Source organism: Balaenoptera ricei, chromosome 7, assembly GCF_028023285.1.
Source record: "Balaenoptera ricei isolate mBalRic1 chromosome 7, mBalRic1.hap2, whole genome shotgun sequence".
Lineage (NCBI taxonomy): Eukaryota > Metazoa > Chordata > Mammalia > Artiodactyla > Balaenopteridae > Balaenoptera > Balaenoptera ricei.
In genome coordinates, this window is record NC_082645.1 from 102,733,248 (window position 1) to 102,745,762 (window position 12,515).

At 35.6% G+C, this 12,515-nt stretch overlaps 1 protein-coding gene across 8 annotated transcripts in view; it reads right to left on the bottom strand.

The window, feature by feature from the left end:
- USP37 (ubiquitin specific peptidase 37) overlaps nucleotides 1–12,515 on the bottom strand; it is a 93,529-nt gene that overhangs the window by 25,084 nt on the left and 55,930 nt on the right. For 7 of the 8 annotated variants that reach the window (XM_059928683.1, XM_059928681.1, XM_059928682.1 and 4 more), the window contains 5 exons: nucleotides 7,743–7,860; nucleotides 6,336–6,415; nucleotides 4,626–4,790; nucleotides 2,912–2,977; nucleotides 6–147 (listed from right to left, as the gene is read on the bottom strand). In XM_059928683.1, the coding sequence (XP_059784666.1) occupies nucleotides 6–147; nucleotides 2,912–2,977; nucleotides 4,626–4,790; nucleotides 6,336–6,415; nucleotides 7,743–7,860 (571 nt within the window). The remainder of the gene's footprint in view (nucleotides 1–5; nucleotides 148–2,911; nucleotides 2,978–4,625; nucleotides 4,791–6,335; nucleotides 6,416–7,742; nucleotides 7,861–12,515) is intronic. The other variant, XM_059928685.1, reaches the window with a different exon arrangement.

Genomic DNA, 12,515 nt, shown 5'->3' on the forward strand with positions numbered 1-12,515 from the left:
CTTACCTTTTCCAGGTCTTCCTGCTGCTGTTCACTGCCTGACATTTCACAAAGTCTCTGGCTAAGGGCCACAGAGCGTTTAAGCTCATCTTCACTGTCTGAATCAAGGCATAAAGCCAGGGAGTTCTTGGATTTGAAGGTGAAATTCCTGTAATTTAAGAAAAATGAACAAACAAAAAAACCCTATGTAAGTCTGACAAATAAACATTTGTCCTTGTTATTTTTTTGAAGTATAAATACCAATTAAAACAAAAAGCTTTTCCATTATGGAGAATGATTTAACAGAGAAAAAAAGATATATCAAAGAGGTATATTTAAGAATTACCTTTGCCCTACTCCAAAAGAGCCATGCTTTGAAAATCAGACAACTCTTACGCTATTATATATTATCAGTAAACCAATCACTTTGTGCCTTTTTTCTTTTAATGATCAACTCCAAAGAAGTTTGTTACTGGCTTTATAAAGCAAGTACTCTACTGAATGCATGCAGACATAGCAATGAATACATGTTTTTGACAAGAGAGTGTATGAGGACTAATTTTTGCTCTTTTAAATTATGATCCATGTACTTTGAAATTAACAGTAACATTCCACTTATCCATTTATATGTAGGTCCAACTTCTGGCAACCTCTACCTTCTAGAACACAGGAACTTAAAAGTAAAAAAACAAACAAACAAAAATGCCTCTGAGGAAGGCAGCAGTTTCGAAGCCCATGAACTTTACTCTTTAGGCAGGGACCCTACTTCCCCAGGAAATAGTGTATAAAATAATGTAGCAAGTTCATCAAGAAATGAGAGCTAAGAAATGAGAGAGAATAACTACAAAAAGGGCAATAAAGAACTATAAAGTAATTTAATGTAAAGGTAAACTGTCTTATAAGAATTAAGAGCCTCTGAGGGCATTATCATATTAAAACACAGTGCAATAACTGATATTTACAATGCCGATTTTAAGTAATTACAATATATTTAAATTATCTGCAGCGTATTTTATTTAATATAAGGAATTCTGTAAGCTTACAGAGATATAACCATCTAAAATGGTTAAAACATTTTAAAGATTAAAATTAAAAAGGCAATGTTTAAAAGGACAAGCTTCAGTTATATAAAAATTCATTTATTTGGAATATCAAATATTATTCTTCAATGATACCAGATAAGTAAGGTGTTACTGTGTTGTCTTCTAAGTGAGCTGAAAATAAACTAAAGGAAAAAGTGGTAAAGGTCAAAAAGCACAAACTTTCTTTGATGAAGGTTAACATAAATTCATATGCTGTACTAAAAAAAAAAAATGTAAAATGGAAATTGGAAAATGCAATAATCTAAATGTGAAAACTGTAAATAAACATGTAGAATGATGGCACCAAGAAATAAGAGGCCACAATGGAAATCAGGAGGATTGCGTAGCAATGTAGATCAAAGAAAAGAGGCAAGTGGTCAGTGATAAGCCCAACCATAGTCTTTGGCTGAGAGCAGCCAGGATATCACTGCACTTCAGTCTGAACACTTGAATAGCCTCCCAATATGCGTTCAAAAAGGGTTTTTAATATAACTTAGAAATAGCCAATTAGCCATCTTAATTCTTCATTTCTGATTTCATGCTCACCAAGCAAAACTGAACATATTGATTTATTTATCCATGTAAATACTTTGCTGAAGGAGGGTGACACCTGGCTACTAATATACCAGGGTCAAATGTGACAAAGGACATTATAGAAGAACCAATGGTATTCTGGTTCATAGCTCAGCCTCTTTTAAGTTTGATCGGCATGACAGGTCTTCTAGGGCCTAATCATCCTTTATTGACCAACTCTCAAATTCTCATAGCAGTAAGACCCTGGAGAACAGATTGACCATGCCAAGTATAATGATGCCCAATGAAACCATCTCTTTCTTGAAGCTACAGTGATTTGGTACATAAAGAGTGCATTCCATTAATAGTTACTATATTCACAGAAGGCAGCTTGCCTGTAGTAAGGAAAAATATTCATCCTGTAAATGCATCACTTGCTCACTTTCTAAGCAGCCAAGTGGTATTGCTCATTTGTATCTTGAGAACGGGCAAGAGTATTCATATCGGTACCATTTCAGATTTCTAGTCAGTTAGTCATCTGGTTTTAATTGCACTGAAAAATAATTAACAGGAGGAAAAGAAAATAGCAATTCCCAAATGTCATTTTATGGTTATATAAGCCCCCCAAAAGCCCTTAAACAACAAAAGTGTCTCTTTTCTAAAAGTACTTTGGGACATCAAATTTTTAGAAAAACTAATTTTAAAGACAAATGACAACGAAGTCATTTAGAAATATCTAATCAGGAACTGTGGTTCTAGTCAAATCATAGAGGAGGTATATTAAAAAAAAAAGTATTTGTTTCCTTCTTGGACAAACTTTTGGTCTTAAGCAAAAAACATTTGTAGAATAGCTACATTCTAATGTGTATTTGTTTTCCTGTCCCCTTTCAGAATAGCTCCAGCTCAGTGTCTAAGACAAGAAGTCCCACACTGGCTAGCAACAGGTGAAAAGATATTTTGGGATCTCCATGTGTATATTTGAAGAATGGTGCTTTTTATACGAGTAGGGCTTATTTTAACCCTTCAATCCTTAAAATCCCTCATCATTAGTCAATTTCTAGAGTTGTAGGATGAAAATATTACATACAACAGATGATTTAAGAAGTTTTAAAACAAAATTTTGAGAGGACCATCTGAACTTGATTCAGTGTTAAAAACTTGATACTCCCTAAATTACAGTTTAAAGCATATTCAGGAAAATTCCAAAGTACAGTAATGCAGAGCAATTATCATGCAAAAAGAGAAACAATAAGAAAAGGGGAGGGGATAATCTTGGAAATCAGGGTAAGCCAAATCCTTAAAAATACAAATTTTGGGTACACAAGAAATATAACTCACTTTGAAGGTGTAGAAGGGCTGGTGATGCAGGAATTCACCATTTGAGAGGCTTTCAATGGTCTAGAACTATCAGAAAATTAGAAAATATATACGTATACAATTACTATTACTAAAAATATATTAAACTTATTAAATGAATTATTCTGTATTATAGTCCCTTATATATCCTCTTGAAAAGCAAACAATTATAATACTTTTTAACTAACAATAGAGGCCAAAAGAGAAAACAAAATACTTTCTCTAGGCTCTTCCTTATCTAATGATCTAAATAAACAACACTGTAAATGAAGAAGTCAAATATAATATAAAGAGAACAACTTGGGAAATTCTCTTTGTCTCAGTTCTTTTAAGCAATAAAATAACAATAGCTCTCATTTATTGAGGACTTACTAGATGTCAGGCACTGTAGTAAGAACTCTTGTGTATTACCTCATTTAATGTTCACAACTACCCTGTTATTTTCCCTACAGACAGGTCAAGGAATTTGTCCAAAATCTTAAAGCTATCATATCACAGAGTCAGAGAGCCTGGTTTCAGGCCTGTGATCATAAAGAGCCTTGGCTAATAGTTTGATAATACTGCCAGAAAGAATACTAGCTCTACCAGTAGAGGGCAGTTTCCATCAAGCAAAAACATCTATTCTAATGAAAGGCCGTAAGAGAAAAATCCAGAAACACTGATTCTCTGGGAACATGTTGTTACTGACTTATTGAGGCCTTTAGTGTAAACGTACATGATGTAGAATATATTTCAATTATTTATCCAAGGAGAATAATTTTTACAAAACTTCATTAATTTATGTTAGCAAATGTTCATTCACTTTCTGCAATGTCTATTATTCCACTTCAATGAAGAGACCTGGCTCTTCCAGTTACTAACTGTATGAGTTTAAGAAAATCACTTAATTTCCTTGGACCTCCTCTGTAAAATTAAGAAGTTAGACAAACATCTCTAAAATCCCTTTCACCTCTAAAGCTCTAGAACTTTATGATTATACCAAACTAGTGTTCAAGTATAAAAAAGAACTACAATATATAGCTCCAAAGTAATGCAAGTATGCAGAAGAAAGAGCAACATTTAGAGAAGTCTTAAGGTTTTCCTGGCATTCATGATGACGCAAAATAGAATGTAAAAGTTACTTCTTTTCTCAAGGAAAAATTTCGAGGAGCCATTGAAGTTCTTTGCTCAAACTGGTAATAATACATTTATGAAGACACAATCTGTTTTGGGGGTCCCAGCATAATATTTAACGTACTGTTTCTCAAGTTTGCATACTCCAGAGTCAGCAAAGGCATTTGTTAAAAATATTGATTCCCCAGGCCTATATCAGATTTGCTGAAACAGAACTTCTAAGGAACAAACACAGGAGTCAGTATTTTTAGCGTTCAAGTGACTCTCATGATCATGCAAATTTGGTTTATATTCCCCAAATGTATCAAACTATCTTCTAGTGATCTAAAAGAGTAAGGAGCACTCCCTGAAAAGGTAATTTATTATGAAAGGCAATTAATATATGTTGAAAGTTTTTGTTTAAGCATTTTATTCAATTACTTAAATCAGGTAGTAACTTAGCACAAAGTCCCAAAATAAAGCAAAATAAAAATCTTCTTGGTCTGATTTTACCTGGAGTCATGTTATCTAGTTCAGTCATTCTTTTGATCAGATACTAAAAGTCTTTCTACTTCAAAAGGGAAACAAATTCTCAAGGACTTACATTGCCATTTGTGCACTCCAACCAAGGTTGAAGGGTGGTTTTGTATTTTCAGTGCAATGAGATGAGAGGGTCAGGTATCTTGGAATGATGACTTGCTGCCCAATCTTGTTGTTAAGTGAGAGAGCAACATTGAAGCTATATCGTTTCAAATGAAGAATGAGGATCCTGAAAAACAGGAGATGATAACATTATTAGTTTATACATAATAGAGGTAGCTCTCTTACAGGTAAGAAGAGATCACTGTAACTAACAATGTTAGACAGCTTTTGATTTAAAGACTACATTAGGCTGAACTAAAGATCTGTCAAAGAACATTTACTGAATACTTGCCATGTGCTAGGCATTGTGCTAGGTACTAAGAATAAAAATAAAAATAAAACACAGGCATTGGGTAGATATTAATTATTAATTGTGAGGTTTCAGTAAAATAATGTTCCTAGAAAAATAATCAAAACACATCAGACGAGAAAACTAATTTTAGAATATTGGTATTGATAATGGATCAAATCCCTAAATTATTTACTTCAATGTTATATAGTTTACCAAAAAATGGGTGTTATATAACGACAAATGGTAATTTAAAGTGTTCAACAGGACTTCCCTGGTGGCGTAGTGGTTAAGAATCCGCCTGCCAATGCAGGGGACACAGGTTTGAGCCCTGGTCCAGGAAGATCCCACATGCCGCGGAGCAACTAAGCCCATGTGCCACAACTAATAAGCCTGTGCTCTAGAGCCCACGAGCCACAACTACTGAAGGCTGCGCACCTAGAGCCCGTGCTCTGCCACAAGAGAAGCCACTGCAATGAGAAGCCTGCTCACTGCAACTAGAGAAAGCCTGCACGCAGCAACGAAGACCCAACACAGTCAAAAATAAATAAATTTATTAAAATAAATAAATAAAGTATTAAACAGCTCTTAAGTTTTGTGGTGAAAATTAATTTTTTTAAGATGACTTTTGACAAGAACTATTCTTATTTCAGTAGCACTTTCTCTAGAGAAAGGTAAGAGAGAAATGAAGTTTTCTCCACTTATAAAAAAGTTCTATAAAATGTACATGCACAACAAATTATAATTGAGTGTTACACATTACTGAATTAAAAATTTACTAGTGGGCTTCCCTGGTGGCGCAGTGGTTGAGAATCTGCCTGCCAATGCAGGGCACACGGGTTCGAGCCCTGGTCTGGGAAGATCCCACATGCCGCGGAGCAACTAGGCCCGTGAGCCACAATTACTGAGCCTGCGCGTCTGGAGCCTGTGCTCCGCAACAAGAGAGGCCGCGATGGTGAGAGGCCCGCGCACCGCGATGAAGAGTGGTCCCCACTTGCCGCAACTAGAGAAAGCCCTCGCACAGAAATGAAGACTCAACACAGTCATAAATAAATAAATAAATAAATAAAATAAAAATAAAAGAACATGAATTTCTTTTAAAAAAAAAAAAAATTTACTAGTAAGTCCCCATCATTATTCCAAAGTCTCATCAGCCTCGTTCTCTTGTTGCCATCTTCTTGGGACTCTCAGGTTCCTTCTCTTCTTCAACTTTCCAAATCCTCTTCCTTTCTTATACAAGAGAATTGTAGCTTTCCATTCTCTACCCTCTTCATATCTCAGCTTTGCTGACCTTCTTTACCAATCCATCTGGTAAGCCTCACTTATTCAGTAATATTTGTAAGTACTTTAAAGAAGAAAAATTGAAGAGCCAATTAATTTTACCTGGGTAGCCTGTTAAATTTGTGCCTGACAAGAGCACATTTCCCACCACACTTCTCACAGGAATACTCAAGTTCTTCTGCCTGTAAAAAGACAAGAGGGAAAAATAAAGAAGTATAAAGTTGAATTAGCACTGCCCCATTAAATGCTAATTTCTCTAGTCATACTAGTTCAGTGGAATGACAACTCCGACCAGTTTAAATTTTGTGTCTAGAATCATAAGCCTTACTAAATTAAGACCTAATCCTCAAAATATAGTTATAATATCATGCCCTGTTTCAGAATTCCTAATTTCCTTTTTTTTACCAAGGAAACATCTCAATTTATGATAGTAACTAAACTATAGTAGCAGATTCTCAACCTTTTCCCCATGGATACACAAGAACCACTGCCAAGAGTATATCCAGATTTTAACATTTGGCCATAGCAGAGATAAGATCACCTTCAGGTTAGGCGGAGTTCCTGGTCTGTTAGGTGTAACTCTACCCCTTTCTTATAATGGAACTCAATCTTCTGGTGACAGCCCACTAAGAACAACTGCTCTAAAAGGACCAAAGTTTGGGGTGGATATCATTACCTAGAGAAAACTGAAACAAGAAATCCTTAAAAAATGGGGGTAAAGATACACAGGAAAAGCTTCAAATTCTACGATAATAACAGGAATAGTAAGGAATGACTAAAACAAAAAGAAAAGCAGAATATTTATCCTTGGGTGGAGCTGAATATTCATCATTTCAAGAACAGAGGTCTTTTTTTTTTTTTAAATCTTAGGATGACAACCCTGCCCCTTTGCTACAACAAAACAAGAACCACTATTATACAGATGGCAAACTGCCATCAATTATAAGGACTGCTACACAACATGTCCAATTATGCCCCAGAAACTTTCTGAATATCTGTAACAGTATAACACAAATGCAAATATTTATCTACAGCTCTGAATAAACATGACTTGTCCTTTCTGTTTCTAACATGGTACATATAACCTAAGGAGAAGCAAAAAGTATTTTTTTTCATTCCTCAGATCTTAGTATACTAACTTAGATAGTATCTCCAATTTTGACTCACATTATCCGATTTTAGCATATGTCACTTCATATTATTTGTTTACAAACAAATGCTTCTAAGGTTGTCTAAAACACTTGCTGTTGAGTTAGATGTATAATCTACTTGAGCAATTAATTTTCTTCTACAATCAGTTAACAACCATATTTACCAAGTTCCTAAAAATAAACACTATTTATAAATAGTATTTCATTTGTTTAGTATTCCTATTTATAAATAGTATTCTCATTTGTTTCCCCTGCAACTATTTTGTCAAAACTCTGCCTTAAAGAAACCAACTTCAAATACAATTATCTATGATATATAAAATTTAGTTATGTGAAAATACCAAAAGGTATTATTTACCCTAAAGAAAAGATCAAGGGAATCTTGAACTGAACGAGGAGGGAGTGGCTTCTTCCTTCGAGGAAGGTCAATGGAGAGGTCATTAAACTGTTCTCTTTTGGGAATAATCTCGCCACATCTGTAAAAATAAAAGAAGACAAATGTAAGAATTTAGAAGCCTAACTGTGTAATACAAAATAAATACAAATATACTTCAGAAACACTGTTGCCCCAGTGAACTTATCAGGTACTGAGAGACCATGACTAGGCATGAGAAATAAACATTTAAAACTTTTCTCATGCTTACTTTAACCCTTATTAAATCCATACAGGTAAAACCTCAATTGAAAGTGTTTAAGTACTTTCTTAAAATGCTAAATTTAAAATTTTTATACTTTCCAAAAAACCCCCAAACTTTAAAACACTGAAGCATAATATATATATAGAAAAGTGAACCAAAGTTGTATAGCTTGATGAATTATCAGTTAACACACACATGTAATCACCACTCAACTCAAAAAATAGAACACTATGAACTCCCTAGAAGCCCCCTCACATGCCTCTTCCCAATCACTATCCCTTTCTTACTTCCAAAAGATAACTATTATCCTGACTTCCAAAACAACAGTTGAATTTTGGTTTTTTATCCAATCTGCCTCTCTGTGTCTTTTGATTGGAGCATGTAGTCCACTGACATTTAAGGTAATTATTGATAGATATGTATATATTGCCATTTTAAGCCTTATTTTCCAGTTGATTCTGTTTCTTCTTTGTTCCTTTCTTTTTCTTTTTGTGGCTTGATAATTTCCTTTTATTTTATGCTTGTGTTTTCTTCTTTTTGATTTTTGTGAATCTATTGTGTTTTTGATTTGTGGTCACCCTGTTTTTTGAGTATGTTAACCCTTTCCTATATCTACTTGCTTTATTTATTTAATTTATTTATTTAAAAAAAATTTATTTATTTTGGCTGTGCCCAGTCTTAGTTGCAGCACACAGGATCTTCATTGCGGCATGTGGACTCTTAATTGCAGCATCCATGTGGGATCTAGTTCCCCGACCAGGGATCAAACTTGGGCCCCCTGCACTGGGAGTGCAGAGTCTTACCCACTGGACCACCAGGGAAGTCCCTCTACTTGCTTTAGACTGATAGTCATACAGGCTCAAACACTTTCTAAAAAATGGAATACTCAGCCATAATAAAAGAACAAAATAATACTATTTGCAGCAACATGGATGCAACTAAAGATTATCATACTAAGTGAAGTAAGTCAGAAAGAGAAAGACAAATACCATATGATATCACTTATATGTGGAATCTAAAATATGACACAAATGAACCTATCTTTGAAACAGGAACAGAAGCACCGACATAGATAACAGACTGGTGATCATAGATAACAGACTGGTGGTTGCCAAGGGAGAGGGGGTTGGGGGGAAGGATAGTGTGAGAGGTTGGGGTTAGCAGATGTAAGCTACTATATATAGAATGGATAAACAAGGTCCCACTGTATACAGCACAGGGGACTATAGTCAATATCCTATGATAAACCATAATGAAAAAGAATATAAAAAAAGAATGTATATATGTATAACTGAATCACTTTGCTGTATAGCAGAAATTAACACAACACTGTAAAATAACTATACTTCAGTAAAAAAATATACAAACAGCTCATACAGCTCAATATCAAAAAAACAAACAACCAATCAAAACATGGGCAGAAGACCTAAACATACATTTCTCCAAAGAAGACACAAAGATGGCCAAAAGGCACATGAAAAGATGCTCAACATCGCTAATTATCAGAGAAATGCAAATCAAAACTACAATGAGGTATCACCTCACACTGGTCAGAATGGCCATCATCAAAAAGTCTACGAATAATAAATGCTGCAGGGGGTGTGGAGAAACAGGAACCCTCCTACACTATTTGTGGGAATGTAAACTTCTGCAGCCAGTATGGAGAACAGTATGCAGGTTACTTAAAAAACTAAAAATAGGGCTACCATGTGATTTTGTGATCCCACTCCTGGCCATATATCCAGAGAAAACCATAATTCGAAAAGATGCAAGTACCCCAATGTTCACTGCAGCACTATTTACAATATCCAAGACATGGAAGCAACCTAAGTGTCCACTGGCAGATGAATAAATAAAGATGTTGGGTATCTATACAATGTAATACTACTCAGCCATAAAAAAAAGAAATAACGCCATTTGCAGCAATGTGGATGGACCTAGGTTTAATCATACCAAGTGAAGTAAGCCAGACAAAAACAAATATCATATGATATCACTTACATGTGGCATCTAGAAGAACAAAAAAGATGCAAATGAATTTATTTCCAAAACAGAAAGACTCACAGACACAAAAAACAAACTTATGGTTACCAAAGGGGAAAGGGGTGTGGGGGGAGGGATAAATTAGGAGGTTGGGATTAACATATACACACTACTATGTATAAAATAGATAACCAACAAGGACCTACTATATAGCACAGGGAACTATACCCAATATTATGTAATAATCTATAAGGGAAAAGAATCTGTAAAAGAATATACACATATAACTGAATCACTGTGCTATACACCTAAAACTTACATGATACTGTAAATAACTATATTTCAATAAAAAAATTTTTAAAAAATAGTTGAGTTTTACCTTTTCTGAACCTTACATAAATGGAACCACACAGAATGTTTTCTTTTAACTAGCTTCTTTTGTTCAACATGATTATAAGACTCAACCATGCTTGTTGCAATGGCTAAAGCCCATTTTTCATTGTTGTCTAGTATTAAGCTGTATGAGCATGCCACAATTTATCCATATTGATGGACATCTGGACTATTTCCAGTTTTTGACTAAATGAACAATGTGTCAAATTGAAAACACTATGTGTTCTCAGTAAACATGTGTAGGCAGTTCTGTTCCTAGCAGAATTGTTTGGTCATTGGATACATTTTATAGAATTTCAAAAAATGGGCTCAGAGATCAAAACATCATATTCAATTTACCTGGAAGCCAACTGATTTCTTTTACTTAGTTTTAATTGACTGTTTTTCATTTTGTCTGCATTATCAGCATTTTTAGTAATATTCATTTTCCTGTCCCAGTTCTATATTGCAACAGTAGAAGACTAGGGACTGTAAGAATACATCTGTTCTTCATTAAATAAACATTTATTGAGTGCCTCTCTCCTAGGCAGAATTCTAAGATGACCCTTGCCCTTCCTTGTATAATTCTATCCCCTTTGAGTGTGGGAGGACTGTGATTATGATGAGCTATCACTCCCATGATGATGTTACTTTACATGGCAAAAGGGATTTTGCAGATATAATTAATGTTACTAATCTTAACTGTAGAGTTCATCAAAAAGGAGATTGATTACCTGAATGGTTGAGGCCTTATCACATGAACTCTTTAAATCTGGGTCTAGAGGTCTCAAACAGAGGAAGTCACAGATTAGAAGTCAGAGAGATGTACTGCTGGCCTGAAGAAAGCAAATAGCACTGTTGTGAACTTCCTATAGAGGCCACATGGCAAGAAACAATAGGCAGCCTTTAGGAAATGAGTTGCCCCAGTCAATAGCTAACAAAAAAATGGGGACCTCAGTACTACAACTGAAAGGAACTAAATTCTGCTCACAACCTTAATGAGCTTAGAAGGGGACTCCAGATGAGAACACAGCCAGCCAACACCTTGATTTCAGCTTTCTGATACCTGAGCAAAGACCTCAGCCATACCCTGCCTAGACTTCTGACCTACAGAACTGAGTTAAGTGGATGTTGTTTTAAGCTGCTAAGTTTGGGGCAATTTGTTATGCATCACTGAATATGTCTCCTATATGCTGAAACTGTCCTCGGCACTGGGGTAGTAGCAGAGAACAAACCAAGACAAAAATATGTCCCCTCATGAAGCTTTCATTATACTGGAGAAGAGATACAATAAAAATACATACATAAGTAAAATATACAGTATGTTAGGTAAGTGTTAAAGAAGGAAAAGAAAGTACAGAAGAGGGAAGCAAAAGATGAGAGTAGATGGCTGGAATTTTAGATATGGTAGCAAGAAAATGCCTCACTGAGCAAGTGATTTTTACATAAAGATATGGAGAAGGGAGGGCACTAGCTATGTGATTATCACATGGGGAAAGAGAAGCAGTAAGTGAAAAGGCCCTGAGGTACCAGGATCCTGGCATTTTTTTTAAAAAGCAAGAGGGACTTCCCTGGTGGCGCAGTCATTAAGAATCTGTCTGCCAGCACTATTTACAATAGCCAGGACATGGAAGGAACCTAAATGTCCATCGACAGAAGAACGGATAAAGAAGACATGGTGGGCTTCCCTGGTGGCGCAGTGGTTGGGAGTCTGCCTGCTAATGCAGGGGACATGGGTTCGCGCCCTGGTCTGGGAGGATCCCACATGCCGCAGAGCGACTGCGTCTGTGAGCCACAACTACTGAGCCTGCGCGTCTGGAGCCTGTGCTCCGCAACAAGAGAGGCCATGATAGTGAGAGGCCCGCGCACTGCGATGAAGAGTGGCCCCCGCTTGCCGCAACTAGAGAAAGCCCTAGCGCAGAAACGAAGACCCAACATAGCAATCAATCAATCAATAAATAAATCTTTAAGAAAAAAAAAAAAGTTTAAAAAAAAAAAAAAAAAAAGAAGCCGTGGCACATATACACAATGGAATATTACTCAGCCATAAAAAAGAATGAAATAATGCCATTTGCAGCAACGTGGATGGACCTCGAGATTGTCATACTGAGTGAAATAAGTCAGACAGAAAAAGACAA